Below are 20639 nucleotides of genomic sequence, written 5' to 3' on the forward strand. Positions count from 1 at the left end.
GCTTTGCCGAGCCCAGGCTGTGCTTGCTGCTGGGAGCAGGGTGGCCTTTAGCCTGTGCTTTGCACTCAGTTATTTTTTGACACATTAGCACATTAAGGTCTGATGTGCTTCTGTCTTGCAGCAGTCAGTGCTGGAACACACCGTGACAACTGTCCATTGTGTTTGGGCTCCTGTGGGCTCCAGCAGCACCCGCAGCCCCTTCCCGCTCACACTTCTGACAGCTTTTGCAGTGCTGGGATCAGCCGACATCAAACCATCTCGCCTGTGAAAATCCCATCTGAACCGGGGAGGTTTGCAGTGAAACCCAAGCTGCCACTGAGCTGCAGTTCCCCTTTCTTCCCCAGCCGCAGAGAGGTCAGTCGGGAAATTCAATCCCCATCTTAGTCCTTAGGGCCCCAACGCCTTAGGGCGCTGGAAGGGCTGAGGGGTGTGGCTTGTGTTCAGAGCAGAATTTCTTCAGGCTGAGTTTATGGTGACAGCGAAATGGGTTGGCAGTGCTGGTTCAGGGTTCTTCTTCACTCCTTTGTCCTCTTTCCTTGCTGTGTGGGCACTTTTGCGGTTGCCTTGTGAAAGGAGATGTAATAATTGACAGGAAAAGAGTTAAGCATCATCCCAGAACAGGAGGAGAGGTTGCAAAAACCCTGGGCCGTGGTGCAGAAAGAATGCAATGGTAAGCAGCAGTGCTGATCCCCCCTCCCTCTTACCACACAGCAGGGACATGGCTTAGTGAGCATGATAAGTTGATGGTTGGTCTAGATGATTTTAGTGGTCTTTTCCAGCCTTAATGATTCTATGATTCTATGACATCAAACTTCATGTAGTTCTGCAGGGAAAGTGAGAAGCTATGAAGTGTTGTTGGTAAGGACCTTGTAAGTATATGTAAACTCACACAGCTTGTCTTATCCAAACTTTCATCAAATATGTCAAAGGCCATGGAAAGATGGAAGGGAAATCAGCATTACCCTTATAACTGCAGGTGCCGTTTTCCTGAAAAGATTCTCAGAGAGCCATAGGTGAGGCTGAATTCTGAAGTCAAGGATGAGTGAGTCCCCTAGGTCACGAGGAGAACAAAAGTAAAACTGTAGCAAGACCAAAGGCCTGTCTCAACCAACACCCTCTCCAAGAGTCAGTATTGGCAGTACTTCAGGAAGGCATGAAAGCTGTAGGCAAAATAAACTTTTCCCCATGGCGCACCTTCAGCTTTTGGCAGGGATCCCCAAAGGAATGTAGGTGCACCTCAACTCTGGTATTTAATAAAAGCTTAATAATAATGCAATGCATTAATTAAAGATAAATCTGAAGGATTTATCACCTCTGCCTTTGCCCAGTCTGCTCTGGGCCCATTTATTCCCTGGCTTTAGCGAGTTTGCGGTTGCTGACGTCCAAACAACACTGTTCCTCTTTGGTGGCTAGAGGCCAGTTTTCCTGGAACTCCAAGGGGCACTTCTGTACTCCTGACCCCACAGGAAGACTGATGGGTGCCTCACTCCCTGGGTGCCACTGAGAAAGACTTACCCCATATTGCTACACAACCGCCCTACGCACCGACCTCTCTCTTGCTCTTTGCTGTGGATGGGGCAGGGACTGTCTGAGTTGGGACACTTCTCAAATGTGTGTTGTTCTGCTGAGGGGTGGTGATGCTTATCCTCACCTTTGTGCAGTGGCAAGTCTTTATTTAGCTGCCAGGGGTTATGTTGCGTCCTGCGCAGGTGTTGAAGAGCTGAAGATGCTGTGCACACTGCAGCTGGGACACGTTACCTATACACCATCTCAAATGCCCACAGGTGCCTGTCTCCAACAGTCCCCAACCCACAGATGGCAGCCCCCAGGGTGGCAGTGGTGGGCGCGGGGCTCATCGGACTGTCCACAGCGTTACGTATTGCTGAGGTGAACCCCAACTGCTGCTCCATCACTCTCCTTTCAGAGCAGTTCAGCCCCAACACAACGAGCGACGTGGCAGCTGGCATGCTCATCCCTCACACTTACCCAGGTGCGTGTGAGCTGGTGTGCCAGCATTTTGAGAAAAGTATCTTTTCCTTCACTCCCGCATGTCCTGTCTCCTTGGTGCTGCCTTGTCTACTTCCACTCTTTGTGTTTTCACTCTCCTGTGTGTTTGGTTGTATTTGCATGCAGGCACACCAATTCATGTGCAGAAGCAGTGGTTCAAAGAGACCTTCACCTACCTTTTTGCTATCAGCAACTCGGATGAGGCATCAGAGGCTGGCATTCACCTGGTCTCTGGGTAAGAGCAATGGCAGGACAGCCTTTGGCACGCAGCTACTTTGTGCTGCAGCAGGCAGAGGCTTTTCTTTCTGAAGCTCACGTGCATGCCTCTCATAGTAGCTCTCATGATCATATTCCCAAGAAACTGCACTGCAGCTGCTTCAGTAGGATATATTTTCAAGCAAAGTTCATGCATGGGTATGCATAGAGAAACCATGTGATACTGGCCTGCCCCAAACTATTTTTTATAATGGATATTCTCCATGCTGTCATCAACCAGCTGCTTGCAGCAGAGGTGATCTCTGGAGGGTGGGACTGCAGGATGCTCCAGCTTACGCAAGTCAGCATGGGAGTGCAGTGGGTGTGTGCAGGACTGCTTCATGCTGCCTGTGGTGTACACCAAAATCTGCCTGTTGGGAGTGCTGGAGCTGGGCTTCATGGGTACATGAAAACATGTGATCTTCTCTCCAGTCCCTCTACAATCCCAGCTGCAGGCCTTTTGTGATCATACTATTTTATTCAGATCTTGGCATTTGACAAGTTTTAATGTGGACCCTGAGCCTCTCTCCAGTTGATCTTCCCCAGGGTGTAACACTCAGACCTTCTGCTTGTGTGCCAGGGTATGGGCTGTGGTAGCAGGCAGAAGTGATTGCCCTTTGCAGAGTTGTATAGTTCAATGAGAACAGAACGCTGAATCCTTGGGTTTGTGCTATGATTGCATCAATGGGGCACAGTACTAGCGGCTACATTTTGCAGCTTATTTTGCTTGTGCTCTTCCAGCTGGCAGATCTTTAAGAACCCTTCTGAAGCTGAGGTGCCTTTCTGGTCTGACATTGTCCTGGGGTTCCGACCAATGTCTGCAGCAGAACTGCAGAAGTTCCCACAGCACAGCCACGGCCAGGCCTTTACAACGCTGAAGTGTGACTGCCCCCCCTACCTGCTGTGGCTGGAGAAAAGGTTGGTTTGGGGCAGGATGGGTGTGCAGAAAAAAAGCCCAGGGGGGGAGGCTGGCAGGGATTCATTATGCATGGATAAAATTGGAGAAAGGAAAATGCAGCAAGCTGGCATGTACATTTAGCCCGTGTAAGTACTCTTAAACTGAGCAAATGAATGTCTCCTCTTGAGAGAAAGTGATAGGCTGCAGTCTGATTTCAGGTTAAGTGAAGAGACATGTACCCATGCTGTGGTACAAATTGCCAGCTGAGCTGATGGCTTGGATGCCTTTCATCTCACTGCAACATGGGAGAGAATGCTTCACGTTCCAGCAGCCATCCTGGGAGGCTGCAGAGCTGCGGGAGCGCTGTGCTGCCCGCTCTGTGCATACACTCTGTCATGTACCATTGCTAACCAAGTTGGAAATTGCTGCTGAAGTGCAAGCAAGTTGTTAAACCATACTATGCCACATTCATCAAAGAATGTAGTCTAATGAGATGATTAGGTTTTTTTCTTTCTCCTCAGTGATGAGAAACAAGGACATACTAAACATGTAACTAATTCTCAAAACTCTGGTGATGTGAACAGTGTTTATAGACTGTTCTCTTTGCAAGCTACAGGGAAGATTGATTTTGCCCTCATCTTGCTGGTCAGAATATTATCCCTGCTCATTTCCTCTAATTCAGGAATTTCAGCAGCTTTTTATTGGTATGTTTTTAAGATGCAATGGCAGCATCCCAGTGACAAAGCTTAGGTTAGGGTAGTATGGTTAGGCTGCAGTTGGACTTGATGATCTTTAAGGTCTTTTCTAACCTGAGCAATTCTATGATTCTATGATTGTTAGGAGTTTTCCTAGCACTTTGCTGAACCAGGGCAGCTGCACAAGAACTCCTCAGATCCCACACCATCCCCCTTACACCCAAACCCCCTTGTGTCAGGAGTTGATTTGGAAATGGATGTGGAATATTGAAAGTGCAATAATGATGGCACTAGCATAAGTGGTTGGTGATAAAGCTGATGTTTTCAGCTTGCCTGAGTTGTTAAAGCTTGTGAGTCCTATAGATTAGTGAGTTTCTGAGATCACGAGGCTCTGTCTACCTACGGTCATATGCCAGACCATTCCACTGTACCTTTTCCAGCCCAGTCAAGTTCAAAAATAGCTTCGATCAAGCCAAATCATTCAGATCACAATCCGAAGCCCCATGGTGTTTTCTTTATTTTTGTCCCTTCTGCTGCCCCATTAAAGTGCCTAATAATTACATGCGGGTCTAAGCGGGTTCTTTTCTGCCCCAATTCTGTTTGTTTATTTGTTAGTTTGTTTTTTTTTACAGGTTGAAAGCAAGCGGTGTCCAGATACACACCAGAAAAGTCACAGATCTATGGGAGCTGCACAACGAGTATGACATTGTTGTCAACTGCGCAGGCATCGGAGCCCGCCAGCTTGTGGGGGACCAGCAGCTGTTCCCCATCAGAGGCCAAGTGCTCAAGGTTCATGCTCCTTGGGTGAAAAACTTCATCCGGGATGGGGATGGCTTAACTTACATCTACCCAGGGATAGACAGCGTAACTCTCGGGGGAACCAGGGAAAAGGAGAGCTGGCGTCTCTCCCCTGACCCTGGCACTACCAAAGACATCTTTGACAGATGTTGCTCCCTTGAGCCTTCGCTGCAACGAGCTCGGGACATCAAGGTGAAGGTGGGCCTGAGGCCATCCAGATCATCTGTGAGACTGCAGAGAGAGGTTCTGAGCCAGGGAGGAGCCAAGCTGCTGGTGGTCCACAACTATGGGCATGGGTCAGGTGGCTTTTCAGTGCACAGAGGCACAGCTGAGGAGGCCGCTCACCTGGTGGGAGAATGCATTGCTGCTCTGCAGGGTTCCTCATCCAGGGCCAAGCTTTGAATCCCTGAACCTCCTTTTCCTTTTACGACAGGCTAATGCAGCATCTTCTTTTAGAACCTTTGGACTTTTATTTCATTGCTGGAGAGAAGGAAGCTAAAACAACTCGTGCCTTTGCAGGCACTTGGTGGTATCTCACCTGGCTTCCAGTGGCCACCTTGGAAAAGTGAGTGGGTCCATCCCAGCATTAGCCCAACTCTCCATCTCCTCCATCTGGTATCATTTCTGCCCTGGTGATTTCTTCTAGCTTTGTGCTTGGGAGGGTACAAGATACATAAATATCCTTCACATAGCAAAAATCACTGCTTCATTGTAATACAAATAACGTAAATTAATCATTTATTCATCTACATCTAAAGCATATTTGATGTACTAGGTTCAGTAAAAACTAATTCTCTGCTGTTGTATTAGATCTACTCTAGTACTGTCCTTACTTTGCCACCTTGCTAACGAACTTTACAATTGCCTTTATGAGTTACAATAATAGTAAACTCCTGCTGAGTGCTGCATGACAGTGCTTTGGGTCAACTCTTGCAGAAAGCAGTGGCAGGGACAGGGACCCTGTCATGCACAGGGAACAAACAAGTATGATTTCAGGACTAGGTTACATATTACACCTTGTGTGACTTGATACAAAATTTCTGCGAGAGGAAGTTGCCAGGTATGGGCCAGATTTATACCTCACCTTTCATGCTTTATTGCAAGTATCTTCTATTCTGAGTCTCTCTTGTTTTGCTCTCAGAAATAAGCTGATTTTTCCCAAATAGCAGTATTGAAATGGCCAGTCTGCCTGTATGATATGAAAGAGAATTTATCAGGGTGGGCTTGGGAGTGCAAAAATTTCTACTTCTCTTCAGCACTTGCAGCTTTTCTTGTAAAGTTGATGAAAATAAACCAGCGACAAACCAACAAAGATCTTAGCACCAACTGCAGTTGTGTGAGTGAGAAACAAGCCATGTAAGTCTAGATAAACACTGCAAAGAGAAATTTGAGCTTGCTGTCAAAGTACAAGATGAATATCTGACTGTTAGTGATTAAACTGCTCATTAGACTGGAAATGGCTTATTTAACTGTTAGCATCCACTTTTGACTCGTTCTTTGTCCTCAAGATTACAAACCAAATCAAAATCCTTCAAGAAATAACATGATTAAATTTGATAAATAAAATTCTAATAGCAGAGCAAATGTCATCTATGTGGTGTTTTCTTTCATAAACGGGAGTTTTTCTCTCATTCAAAGAGGCTTGCAGAGCCAAGAGGGGCCCTTGTATAACCACCAGGTTCAGTAGCATTTGCCAACTCCTGCTACTGGCACAGAGAATGAGGACAGTTATCCTTCACAAGGGACAGCTGTCGAAAAGGAACTAATTTAAATAAAACTACAGGTCAGTTAGTGCTTGGGATCAACTTCAGCCAGCCCTGCCTTCAGCCATTTTGCCTTCTTCCCAGCTCTGGCTGCCAATTTTATGCTCCTCCCCCTCTCCCCCCTCCCCCCCCCCAATAATTTGTCTTTTGAAAGGGCAGAGCTGCTGCTTTTGGCAGCAGTGTTGGCATTATGCTTGTCAAAGCACAGCTTTGTCCTCAAATAACACAGAACAAAGAGATACATGGCTTAAACCCATGAGAATGGGTTATGTTTTCCTTGATTTTAATCTTAAAGTTTAGCTTAAGTTTGAGCTACAAAAACTAATAATACTCATAGCATGAATATATAGCACCACATTCTGCACTTCTGTAATTGCCAACGTCATGTGATGACATGGGTTTTGTAAAGGGAATTCTTTCACTCAGTTCACATGCCATTGCACTGCTTGTCTTGTGAGGTTGTTTTGCAGCTCCTTGCACTTTACTAACTTGGATGAGATGGTCCCATCAGCAGCCTGAGTCAGTCCACCACTTACTATTATGTGGACTAGCACTGGCCCTCCTTTTCCTGTAGGATGCTATTGGTGACCTCTGCCCTGTGTGAAAATGGCTGAGAAATGCTTTCATCGCCTCTCTGTCCTGTGGCCAGGAGCTAACTCACAAGAGGATATTCCATCCTAGCCCATGTTAGATCAGCCTCTAGCAAGCTCTTGGTGACAGTTTATGAAGACTTCCCAGAACACGAATGGATTTACTGACTAGGAATGTTCTTGTCTGCAGCCTCATTGCTCTGTCTTAAGTTGTTAGGTGATGGTGACGCTTTGTTGCTCCTCACAGCAAAGCTCTGCTGACTCTTCCCTTAGTCCACACAGGCTTCAGAACTATTCTATTCCTATGGTTTTTACCACTTGCTTGCCATGAGTATCAGACTTACTGCATTTCTCCAAGTCCCTCACAGCACTTAAAGGTAAGCAGTGTCACATGCCATTGTCTTTTCTTTGGCTGTTTTAAGTAAAAGGTTATGCACCATCCTTTAACAGCGCAGCAATCTGACGTTAGTGTTCCCCCCGAGCGAGCAACATCTGCTTCTCATGAATTTGTTACTATCTGTTTCATCTGTTTATTCTAAAACCTCATCTAATGGCTCTTCAATCTAAGGCAGATTCTCTGCATTATCCCCTTAATAAATGGTTCTGCGGTGGGAATTTCACTAAGCTTTTGTGTGCTGAGTGCAGATACAGTAATCTATTTAGCTGTTCTCTTAGGGCTTGTTTTCCTCCAGACTCCTTTGATACCCTGACCACCTGCTGGCTGCATACCTGGTGACCAGCAGCCCCTCTGGCAGAGCCCCTGCCACTGATGAATGAGAGAAAGCTTTTGGTCCATTAGCAAATTATTTCTTCAAAATATTTGTTAGTCTCCCTGTCTGTTTCTGTTTTTAATGCTACAGAGTTCATGTTCTTTTCCATTTCCTCATTTAAACAGGATTTATTTTGGTTCTTTCCCACTTAATTTTTATCAGGGTATTACGAGTCAGTAGTTGTATTTCTTCTGGAAAGCCTCTGATGTTTCTGTTGGGTCAATATTCATATAAAAACCAAGCATTTTAGTCTCACATCTTATTTTTAGACTTGAGGCAAACAGAAATGCACATGCATCCAGCCTGATTGCTTCAATTTCTATGCCCTTTTAAAAGGGGCTTTATTTGCTTGGGTTGTACCTTGCTATTTCCTGCTTAATTGTGATTATAAAGATGTTAAAATGGCACCTGCAAGGTGCCATCAACCCCTGCTCCTCTCTGTCCACTCGCTTTCTCCCAGTCTGTAGTTTGAAATCCTTTTTGTCTTATTCTTTCATACAGAGGCTTTCTTCTGCTAAAGTCTTGCCACATACAGGGCTGACCATCTGAAGTTCATTGGAATGAGTTCTTCCTTGCTTGTTCAGTCCTTGGGGTCAGTCTCTGGTGGTATCTCATCAGTCAAACTTGAGCATCTGCTCCTCAGCCAAGGTCCTTGCCAGAAGCAGAAACAAAAATGGGGCCAGAGTGAACCCTTCAGCTTCAGCTGAAGGTGAGCTGCCACCCCCGTGATTTGCAAAACTCCATTTGATTCTAAATCTGTCTGTGCTGTTGAATCAACTCTATCATATTCATCTGGAAATGCCATGTCAAGGAAACACTCACACGTGGGAATGGGTTGATACTGGAAAATTATTAAGTCTCCTTGACTTTCCATGATGATGAAGAGCCATGAAAGAATGTCACTTAGCTGTCACCTGTAGGAAAGCATGAACTTCTTTCCTTACTCACATCAGCCTCAGGGCTTACTCAGTGTGTGGCGCAACATCTTCTACTTTTGCCTCATAACATCCTGCCCTCCTAGGGAAGGATCCTTCCCTCATCTATCTGAAACTCCTGGGAATGGTAATTAGGTTTCAGCCTGGCTCTGGGAGCCATCCATGTGCTGCTCCCAAGCACTCGATTGTCCACATGTAAGCTAAATGGACCATACTTGAGTATTGCCTTCCCACCCACACTTTCTAATTGACATTGAATAGCACTTCTGGCAGATGGCAACCAATCTGTCATGCTCATGATGAACTTCAAAGATGCAATTATGGCATAGGGAAGGAATAATTATGTTTTGAGACATTTTTTATCAATCCTTATGAAGGCAGACAGCAGATGGGCTGTGTGATGGATTTCAGAAATTGAACACAAAATAATAGTTTTCTGCAAGAGGGAGTTTTGTTGGTTTTCTTTGCAAAAACAAAGCCATAAAGACATAGTGTATTGATAAAGGCTTTTGCCTACATTTAAAACAAATTTGCCAGATTTCTGAAAAATACAGGAAAATTGGTGTTCATCATTCATTATAATTCTTTTTAAGACGAATACAGCTGGAAAAAAACTTCAATGTGATACACTCAATTTTATTTGGACTAACTGTAGTAATTAAAAGGAAAACCATGGCCCAGACCGAGATTTATGTTGTTTTCACAGCCATTGTAAACAGCGTATGCTGCGCAATGATTTTATTCCATCCTGCTCTATTCCCTGTTTTCCACCAGAGGGTGATGTTGGATCGAGCAGTTCGTGAAACAAAAGCACTAGCTTCGCAATGCCTGAATGAAGTGATGCTGAACTCAGATAGTGGAAGTGTGGGTGCCTGTGAAGATCCACATATCTGTAAGGTACCGATGGCCTGGAGAACTTGTGTGCTGCAGAGCATAATAATCATGTTCTGTATTTTACAGGAGAGCTTAAAAAAATGGGTAACATAATTCAGAAATCTGAAGGCAGCAGCACACCAGAAGCTGTTGTTAATAAAAATAACAGATTATATTTCTAAACCAAGCCAATGCTATAACAGGACCTCCCAGAGATTTTTAACCCAGAAAAGACTGCAGGGAAACCACTGCTTTGAGCAGCCAGCTATCCTTGGTTCCTTATGTGGTGGGGGCAAAACAGCCCCTGGCTCCATCCCTGTGGGGCTGCAGCTTGGCCAGCTCTCAGCAGGCATTTTATCTCACACGTGACATTTGGGTGCTTAGGTACAGGTAACTGTCATTGTTTTATGGCTGATCAGAAATAGTCTCTTTTGCTTCTGAGAATTTCCCCCTCAAATGCCCGTTTTTCTCAGTAAAGAAGCCAAAGTCGATGGGGTTTTTTTGAAGAAAGAAAAGTGAGGGTTAGTTAAAGTTCAGCCATATGAAGAGGGAGTGGTTGAGGTGAAAAGAAAGTGGGAAGAAACTTTCTGAAAATGCGCTTCACATAAACTATGTTGTGCATCACATGCTGTCCTCTTGTCCTTGTCCTACAAAGACCTCCTTGTTGCCAGCTCAGCCACAGCCATGTTCTGGACAACAACGGTTATCTGCTGTGGCAGAACTCCTGGGTTAATCACTGTCTTTGCCCCAGCTGACAATTTGGATAAAGCAAATGGCAGGGGAAAAAAGGCTTGCCCTCAGGGGAGGATGGAGCTGAGGAAGGAGCCCCTGCTTTCCTCACCATGCAGTGCAGGACAGGACTCCAAGGGGACAGGGCCTCTCCTCCCTGTGCAGCCTGCAGCCTGATGAGTGGAGCAGTGGGACAACTAGTCTCCCTTGGGCATGCAAGTTTGGGTTTCTCGTGCACAAGAGAAAGAGCTATATCTCTGAAATAAATAATCTGAATAAGAAAAAGAAAAATCCCACTTTGAGGTGTGATGTGAATGAAAAAGCTCCTCTGACTTTTGAAGGAAAGGGGCTTAAGCATCTGAGGGCTGGGAAGAGACAGACAGCTGGGATACCTTGCAGCAGGGGAGAGCTCTCAATCACTCTGCCTCGTCTTTCTCATCAGTGCTGCAATGAGCCAAGATTTGGAAACATGCTGGAGGCCCCATGCTCCCAGGAGCAAAGCGTGTCTTCACAGAGGTGAGGTGCTGGGGAGATACACTGATTTTGAGAATACTCTGTTTTTGAGAATCGCCCCAAGGCCCATTATGTCTCTTGGCTGTCTTGTGAGTGTGCCTGCACAACAGCAGAATTCCAGCAATAATCACAGAGAAAACTGCTATTGAGATTTGCAGTGGGGTAATTGCCTCAAACAGAAGGATAAATATGTTTTTTTTCTGGCATTTAATGGGCCTCTTAAGTGAATGGCAATAAACTCTATGCGAACAGATGTTTTCCCTCTTTTTTAGTTCCCTTGCAACTCATACATAATTATGCACTAAAATGTTCTTGTCTGGCTTTCTGAGAGCAATCTTACTGCTGTTTGTCTTAGTGCTATAAGGCTGAGCAGACCAGCACAAGGACTGAGCAAGAAGTCCTTGATTTCATAGGAGGCTACAGGCAAAAAGCGAAACACAGGAGGCTCTCTCTGAGCACCAGGCAGCGCTGCTGTGCTGTGCAGGTATCAGAGCACAGGAACAGGCTGCCCAGAGGCTGTGAGGTCTCCTCCTGAGGGATCTTCGGAAGCTACCTGGATGAGAGCCGGGCACCCTGCTGGAGGTGTCCCTGTTCAGGCAGGGTCAAATCTGTGGATTCAGAGGTTCGATCCCACCTCAGCCATATTGTGATGCTGTAGGAAAATTTGCCTTTCTAGCTGCTGTACTGCAGGTTTCTGTGCTGGGTTTGCTCCCTGCTTGCTGCGATGCCCTGGGCTGCAGCCAGGAGGTTTCTTCCCATGAACCCAATGTGGCTTGGGGTGGCAGGTCCTCCTCTGTCTTGTGGGGCAGGTAGGAGCTCTGTTAAATGTTTCTCGCTGTGCAGTGCCAGCTGGGTCACTCTGCAGAGGTACGAAATCTTCACAAACTCACCTCATCCTTCCCAGCATCCCTTCAAAGCAACTGGCTGACCTCTGCTTTCTGTGTCCATGACAAGGATAAATGTGCTGTGGGCAAACACCTGCCAAAAGTACATCCCCTGTGGTAACACCTAACCTAGATACAAACCATCGGCTAAGGAGGTTATTTCTCTTCAAACTAGCAGTGATATCCCTGCACACATAGCTGCTCCACATAGCACTGAGGGCAAGCTGCCTGCTTTTCCAGCCTGCAGGAACAGTGCAAGCTTTTATCCTCCCCTCTTGGTCCTAGCTGTGCTGGCAGCATGCTGGCCAGGACTTTTATCTCCTCATCACTAGGATTCTGATAAGCCATTTAAAATGCAGCCAGCAGGAGGGGAGGTCTGGCTGACCACATATATTTCAGAAGAGCAAGCTTTTTGTTATGCATAAAGGCAGTGATACGGAATTTAGTGTCCTGGATACATGCAACACATTCTTGGGTGGGTGAGACCTTTATGAAAGGTGGATGTGTATTTTTAAACTGGCCTTGACATTTTTGCACGCCTTCTCTCTGTAGAACCTCACTGCTTTTTACCCAACATATCCATCAGCGATGCTACCAGCCTCTTCCAGCTTCTATTTTATCCTATTGCCTTTAATGAGGTATAGATGGTAGTGACACATGCCAGTGTATCAAACAACATCGCCAGAACAGAAAAAACACACAGCGCATCAGTCACGGCTCTTAATTTGTTTGTGGAACTGCTGCCTGGCTCTCTGCTGCTGAGCAGCCCCAGGACTGCACCCTGCAAGCCTTCTTTCTCGGAGAGCTCTTCCCTGGGTGTGCAGATGGGAGTCTCTTCACCATCAGGCTGTGATGTCCAGCATTCTCACCAGTGTATACTGTATACTGTCACCTGGTATAAATATTCTGGCACTTGCACATAGTGTAAGCCCATTAAAAACATGTTGTAAAAAGGCTTATATAACCTCTTGAAGCCATAATTTTTACTCTAGCTCTGATATGTTGCAGAATTCTGACCATTATGGATTAATCCCTTTTCCAAATTACATTTTTAAAATGAGAGATATTCATCCTCAAGCTCGGAAGTGCAAAAATACCTCTAAATTGATTGTATCAAAATAAATAAATGAACAAATAAAAGGAGAGAGAAAGCAGCACCCAGTGCATCACCACTGTAATCCTTACAGCATACCGAAGAATTCGTAATAGGAATTTGGAGTAATTTTTAAGCAAAGCCGGACATCTGACTGGCATTGCAGTATAGATACAGGGGGAATGCAGACAACAAGCTAATATCACAGAAATATTTCTGCAATAGCATGTGAACTGCATATGAGATATCCCTAATTGATTCCTCTAAACCAAAATATCTTTTGAAAAAAAAAACAGCAATACATGCTTTCAATGTGTAGACTGGATCTGTTTGATGAGATTGTCAGACTTTGCTGCTGTTGCAAAGCAGTTTTGCTCACTCAGAATGATTACACAATTTAGTAACGGGCAGAAGGTAAAATCCCTGTTGTTCTTTTCTGGGAGTGAAATACTGATTGCTGGAGGCAATGGCCTCATTATGGATAGCACAAGGCAGAGACTTGAGTAAACAAATGTAAGGGCTGGGGACAGCAGAGCTGCAGGAGATCTCTCTGAAGATCCTCCTGGTTGTCTTCAGCATGAACATGGGCACACACACAGGTACTCATACCTGCGGGAAGGGATGCCCCAGAGCATTGCTCAGAGGTAAGCCTTGATCTCAAATCCCCTTTTTGAACCATTAGTTATCAAATATCCCTTTCATCATGTTTGAAATTCAAGCCATGTTGTTTGGCTCTTTGTTGTGAGAGAGGAGAAAGTGCTTCTGCCTGTGGCCCTGGCACAGAATGCTTTCACTGAGCTGTAAGTAGGATTTAGAGTACAGAGCTCTAAGTAGAGCTCCTGCAAAGGTCTGTCACCTTGTGCATGAATGACTACTACCAGCATTTCCAGTTCAAGCATGGAAAAAAGAGCGTCCTTCGCTCTGTCCTGTAGATTTTGGCAAAAGGCTCATGCCAAATGGGGCTGTTAAGCCAAGCAGAAAACAGCATTTTTATTCATTCACTTGTTTTATAGAAGGAATGTTTTACTTCCATTAGCAGCCCTTGGAGAATCCAGTGAATTCCCAGTGGTATTTTTCCTGCCTGGAGTTTAGCTCTGCCTGGAGATTTGGGCAGACAGACATCGTTCCAAGCCAGAAGGCAGATGCAGGCCACGAGGCTGGGTGGGGCTGAAGATGGTTGGTGGAAAGCACAGGGTTTGAGCTGAGAATGGCCATAAGGGAGATGAGCATTTAAGGACTGCTGCAAGGGAGTTGGCAAGGGAAAGCCGAAGGAATTTGTTTTTATCTTGCCTTTCCTGTGACGTTCACAAACCTACAGCCTTGTGGCTCTCAGCTTTTCAGGTTTTCTTAAACCCAGCACAAAATCAACCTTTTTCTTCAGCTGGCTGCAGGTGGTTTCAGCCTCCAAGTCCTCTGGAGCAAGAGGAGCCTCACCTGGACTTGTTTGGATGAGCCCAACCAACAGATGCTGATTCTGGCGGTGGTAGTCAGCCCAATAGAGTACTTGCTTCACAAGGACCTTTAGGACTCTTTGAACTACGATGTGATCTGCTGAAGTTTGTTGTGCTATAATGGAGAACTCGCCAGTGTCAGCAGAGATTTTGCTACACAACAATATCCCAGACAAGATCTAAGTTCTGAGCAAAACACAGGACTGCAGCAATTAATTCCCACTATCACTAAACTTCTCCCCTCCAGAAGTTTACTGCTCTGTTGCTAGGACAATTTGTAAATTCCGGAGGAATGTTACATATTTAAAGACTTCTTCTGGTGAAATGAAGTGAGCTGTAGCAATTTGTGCTATGTATACAGGAAGTAAAGTGCAGGGCTCATGTTTGATGTCAGTTATAAAGCACAGAATCATAGAATGCTTTAGGTTGGAAGGCACCTCAAAGATCATTCAGTTCCAAATTGTGGGCAGGGTCACCAACTACTAAATCAGGTACTAGATCAGATCACCCAGGGCCCTCTGATCTGGCCTTGAACAACCCCTCTGGGCAGACTTCCATAACCCTCCCAGCGAAAATTTACCTCCTAACATCCAATTCAAATCTCCCCTCCTTAAAACCGTTCTCCCTTGTCCTATCACTATCTACTAGTGTAGATAAAGGCATAACGCTCCCTGCTCTCAGTAGGTATTCCATGCTCAAAGCTGATGTTTCTGTTACTCCTTGCTGTATGTTCTCTGTTGGATCCAGCACAATGTATTTTCCCCTAAGGCTATCCATCTCCTTGGGGGACCATAGGGAGGGGAGGCCATTTGCTGCCTGTCCCAGAAAGTGCACATTTTGCAGAAGTTCTGGAAATTTGCTTGGCTCTATTTCCCAAAAACCATCTCAAAAGGGCTGAGATCATTCCCCTAGTCAAACTGGAGCTGAAAACATGCTGAAATTCTAATTTGCTTCTCTTCTTAACAGGAATTGCTCACAGTCAGGTGTCTTTGGAGCTGATTCCTGGGGGAAGAAATTAGTTCATAACTCACTTGTCAAAACTGAGAGGATGCTGGAGAGGTGCAACTGATGAAGGTACCACCTTAATTCCCACTGATTCTTGTGCTAGCCCAGATAAGGCTTCCAGTTGTTCCCAGTATTTCCTCAGATCCTTCTCTACCAATGCTCCCTTTTTCTCTGTCTCTGGAATCCCCATTTGGTTCTTAACAGACAGACTTGCATTTAAAAGAGATGGGGGAGAGCAACAAGAGATTCAATAGCTGGTTAAAATACAAAAGCAAGAAGAAAACATTGAGTACAATTCACAAAGTGTTCTTTATCAGGGTGGCTTTCAGCAGCATCCTCCCAGAATGCGTTAACTAGCGTTTTGGGAGGGCAATCATAGAACTGCAGAATCACCAAGGTTGGAAAAGACCTCCAGGATCATCCACCTCCCACCAATACTTCCCCACTAAACCATGTCCCTTACTACAACATCTACACGCGTGTTGAACACCTTCAGAGGCAGTGATCCCCCACCTCTCTGGCAGCCCATTCCAGTGCCTGACCATTCTTTTGGAGAACAAATTCAAGCTTTCCCCAAAGCCCCACTTTCTCAAGGTTTAGACTTTGACGAAAGTTCTAAAGTGAGTTCGGGATCCTCCCACTCTTCGAGCCTTGCTGCTCACGCTCCTGCTCTTAAGACCTGCCCCACAGCCTTACCACCCGCCAGCCCCTCTCCCGGCCCCACGCACCCGCTGAGCCACCGCCGCCCCCTCCCCCGACGGGCCTCGGTGCTCGGGGGGCAGCGCGGCCCCTCCCCGGCCGGCCCCGCTCGGGGCGGGGTTTCCCCACTTTTCAGGCCGGCCGCGGGCCCGACCCGCCGGCGGCATGAGCCCTGCGGCGGGGCCGCGATGCCCAAGGAGCGGCCGCTGTGGCGGGGCGCGGCTTTCCGTCTTTGCGTGCTCTCGGCCGCGCTGCTGCTGTGCCTGCAGCTGGCCGTGCGGCGTTCGTGGTGCCCGGAGGAGAGACCCCGGCTGCCCGCCGTTGCGGCGTCGGGGCGGGCGGTCCCTCAGCCCCGCGGCACGGCGGCGGCCTCGGGGCGGCGGCGGGTGACCTACGTGCGGAGCGGGCGGCGGGGCGGCCGGCCGGGCAGGAAGGTAGGGCAGGGACGGGCGGGGGGCCTGGGGCAGCCCCAGCTCGCGGGTGCGACGCTTGGTTTCTGGAAGGAACGAGAGGATTGGGATCCTTGTCGTGGGGTGTTCTTAGCAGCCTTGCTGTCGGGGCTGATGCTTTGTGTGGGGCTGGCGCTTGGGGAAGCTGGAACGGCCGTGTGGGAATCGCACTGCTTATCCCTAGAGCTGAGGGCCTGAGCAGAGTGAATAGCTGCTGCCTTAGCAAGAGTAAAGCCATAGGCTTCTGTGGAATGGGCCAAGCGTGGTGCTGGTGTTAAAGTGAAGCTTATTTAGAGCTGAGTTGGTGAGTGAACTCTGGGGTGGTTTGAATTCAGAGTTTCTCTTGTTTTGTCTCTTCATCCACGAGGAGCTGTGTTGGAGAAAGGGAAGTTCTGGTTCTGCCCCAGCGTTCCTGGATGGTTTGGAAGGGGAAATTATTGAATGCCACGTTCCTCCAGCACTGCCAGAAGTGAGGAAGGCATTGTCGTGTGGTGCCATTGTTTGAGGTTTGGGGAGACCTTACTGTGCTCGTTCAGCTCTCTGAAATGAGGTTGCAGTGAGTGAGGGTTGGCCTCTTCTGGGTAACAGCGATAGGCTGGGAAGGAATGGCATCAAGTTGCACCAAGGGGGGTTCAGGTTGGATGTTAGGAAAAATTTCTTCTTCAGGAGATTGGTGAGGCAGTGGCACAGGTTGCCCAGGGAGGTGGTGGAGTCGCCATCCCTCCAGGCGTTAGAGAAATGTGGAGATGTGGCACTGAGGGATGTGGTTAGTAGGCATGGGGGGGATGGGCTGATGGTTGGACTAGATGGTCTTAGTGGCCTTTTCCAACCTTAATGATTCTGTAAGGACTACTGGCCTTGCAGTGTGCTGTGATGTAGACACCTGGTTGAGGCGCCTGGGTCTTGCAGTGTCAGTTCTTCTGATTTTGAGGTTAAGTTACTTTCTATTTCCCCAACCTCCAGATTTTGAGTGACTGTAATTCCAGAGAAGCTGTGGATACCCTATCCCTGAAGGTGCTCAAGGCCAGGTTGGATGGGCCCTGGGCAGCTGAGTTGGGAGGTGGCAGCCCTGTCTACAGCACAGGCTGGGACTGGGTGGGCTTTGAGATCTGTTCTATCCTGAGCCGTTCTGTGATTTGAATTATGAAATAATTTCAGCATTCATATGAAAAACAGTTGTAATCATGTGAATTCAAGTAGTTTTTTGAAAGCATGCACTAAGCGTGGCATTGAACACAGGAGACCAAAGTAAAGCATACACTAAACCAACATTACTATTTTTCTGAGGCAGTCCTAAGTTGAGAACCAGCAATATGAAATTGCACACTATGTGGCCCTTTGCATCAGCATCCTTCCACCCATGTAGAAAGACACCTGGCTAGGACACAGAGATTTGGGCTGGGGAAGAGGGGTGGAACCCTGAGAGCAAGGGCCAGGCAGCTCAGCTGTGCCAGGTTGTGACTGCATTTCACCACAGTTTTTAGATGCTTTTGTGTCTTCTGTTTGTTTGCAAAGCACTGTCAGTCCATTTCTGGAGTCTGCAGAGGCTTTCAAGAGTGTTTTTCCCCCACTGGTGGTTTTGTTGCTGTTGTTGGAATATATTGTGATGTGTGAGCCAGCAGGATGGCACTAATAAAAAAAATCAGTGAGAGCCAGCTTTGCTGTGTTTTCTCAGTGCCATTTCATTACAACTCTGCTTCCACTTACATCACTGGCGTAAAACAAAAGACAGATGAATAGAATATTTCCACAAGTCTAGTTGAATATTTTATTTTCTGGCCATGTAAAAGAAATTGCAGTGACGTGCAGGGAAATTATTGTTGACTACTTGGAATCATGTTAAAGCTTTCTGAAGCAGAGCTGTAGTCAAGCAAACAGCACGAAAAGGGAGGAAAACCATACCCAGACAGGGTGGGAAGGATGGGAGTTAGCCCGTAAAATGGTCCTTGTGTCTGCAATAAATTGCTGGTGTAAACATGCTTTATTTGTGATTGCTGATAAATTTGTGTCAGTGGGGAAAGTGACTGCGTGGCAGAGGAAAAGGTTTTGCCACCAAGGTTACAAGTGTCTGTCCCTTAGCACTTGGTGTTCAGGCACAAAGAATGCTAATTGAAAATCACTGAAAACCAGATGCTGTTGGTCTTGCTGACAACTAATAATCAAAAATTGATAGGATAGAATCATAGAATGGCCTGGATTGAAAAGGACCACAATGATCATGTAGTTTCAACCCTCCTGCTGCAGGCACGTTGCCAACCACCAGACCAGGCTGCCCAGAGCCGCATCCAGCCTGGCCTTGAATGCCTCCAGGGATGGGGCATCCACAGCCTCCTTGGGCAACCTGTTCCAGTGTGTCACCACCCTCTGTGTGGAAAAACTTCCTTCTAATACCTAACCTAAGCCTCCTCTGTCTCAATTTAAAACTATTCCCCTTCATCCTATTATCAAGAGATTTATGTTTATGAAATGACTCTAAACTCTGCTGGTGCTAAGTGTTGCTATGGGAACACACGGAATATATAGCAAAACTTCAGCTATATGTAAGCAGTTAGAATTCTGACATGTACCTGCTCATGCAGTAGGTATTGGTGAGATCCACATCCATGTAGTGCAGCAGTATGGGAGGGAAGTTTGAAAATGTTATTGCAGACTCTGATAATTAAAAAAATAATAAAATGTTGCATTTGGAATTTGAAATAACAGCAAATTCTTATCACAGTGGTTGTGATAAAAAGTTATGTTAGGTTCTTGTGTTTTGAAATAGGAGGGGAGGAAGGCTTTTCAATGGGTCTGGTTAGGAGAAGTTGGATTTACTTGACTTTTGAACAGATTTATTTCCGTGTAGGAGGAGAAAAAAATAGTTATACATGGCGCAGTGCAATTACATACAAAAAGCAAATAAAACCCATCAGATTTTAGTCTGGGCAGATGTTTTAGGTTCCTGTAGCTCTACTTGCTGAAGCTCGCAGTCTCAGAGCTGTTTCTCTGATAAAAACCGAAGTTTGACTTATTGTGTTCTGCCCAGGTTTAGCTGGGTTTTGCGGTCCTGGGTTCCCCGAACGTGGGCTTCGCGTAATGCTTCCATCCCTGGGCTGTAGCCATAGGTGTATTTTCTGAAATGGTGCGTTCTGTGAGACTAGAAGCAAAGCACTAGATTCAATTTTAAAGCTGTGGTATCAGCAGTAAATCTTTGTCTCATGGAGTTATTGAAAGATGGGGAGTATGGAACCTACATACCCAAGTGAATCTGGTGTTGTTTTGAATACTCTTTCACATATATGGGTATAAAAATATTTGCCTTCAGTCATTTTGAATTCTACACATCTACAAAGCAATATAGGTATTTTCATGGCGTACTTGTATGTATATTGTCTTCACGCTGATTTCTTTAAAAATCTATACAACTTTGGATGCTGCTTGAATAGAGAGTTACTCTGCATCTTGATGAGCAAGACCCAAAACTCTTAAAGAAAACCTGAGAAACTTCAGAAAGAGAAAACTCATTCCCAAGTCAAATAATGGCTTGTCTGTCAGATTGTGACTAATGTCTTAGCTTGTACAAATGTGAATCACAGCTATGATTTGGTTGCAAAAAAGCAGTGTAATGCTGAAGAGCTGGATATTATTTGTTCTTTGGAGCATTGTTAGTTCTGGACTCCTCCAAGCTGATGACCTCAAAGGGAAGGAAAAGATGTGAAGGGGTAAAGGAAGGACCTCTAAGGAAAGCCTGGAAGAGCCAGGACTTGCTTTAAACAGGAAAAAAAAAAAAAAAGTAGGTTACAAGAGGTGTGCGTTTAAACTTGTCCAATTGAAAAAGAATTTTTTTTTTTGGTTTGGAAGTGCATAATGACCAATTGTTCTGTAGGCCAACTGCAAGTGGGACAAGAAATAACTGCTTTAATTTTCAGGCAAGATATTAGGAAAATATTTTAGCTTTCCAGCTGGGTAAGCAAAAGAAAGGCTCACAGAAAAAGCGTGAAGTATGTGAAGAGACATAACAGCAAAGGTATTAGTTGTGCTGCAAAGCACAGAGGTAGAGCTGCCTTTTACCTGCCTGCCAGACTGCTTCTCTAATTGCAGAGCAGAATGTGATTATCCAAACTGGAATTTAGCCTGAACAACCATGTCAATATAATAAAAAGAGGTAATAGGGTCTTTTAAGACCGTAAGTGGTCATTGCTCTGGCTTAATCCCTCGCTAGAGAGACCAGACTCCGCAATAATTGTCCTGTG

General features: G+C 46.0%; 2 protein-coding genes across 2 annotated transcripts in view; both read left to right on the top strand.

Moving 5' to 3' along the window:
• Positions 1–1815: 1815 nt before the first annotated feature.
• Positions 1816–5055, top strand: DDO (D-aspartate oxidase; the record flags this gene model as incomplete). Its single annotated transcript, XM_079550506.1, has 4 exons — positions 1816–1990; positions 2134–2242; positions 3004–3180; positions 4488–5055. The coding sequence occupies 4 exons, from the start codon at positions 1816–1818 to the stop codon at positions 5053–5055; spliced, it is 1029 nt and encodes a 342-aa protein (XP_079406632.1).
• Positions 5056–16146: 11091 nt separating this feature from the next.
• Positions 16147–20639, top strand: part of METTL24 (methyltransferase like 24) — a gene marked incomplete at both ends in the record, with an annotated part of 44351 nt that continues 39858 nt past the window's right edge. Inside the window, one exon of the mRNA XM_079532638.1 lies at positions 16147–16392. Within this exon, the coding sequence (XP_079388764.1) occupies positions 16147–16392 (246 nt within the window). The remainder of the gene's footprint in view (positions 16393–20639) is intronic.

The sequence above is a fragment of the Tetrao urogallus genome (assembly GCF_951394365.1).
Source record: "Tetrao urogallus genome assembly, chromosome: 2".
NCBI classification, from domain to species: Eukaryota; Metazoa; Chordata; class Aves; order Galliformes; family Phasianidae; genus Tetrao; species Tetrao urogallus.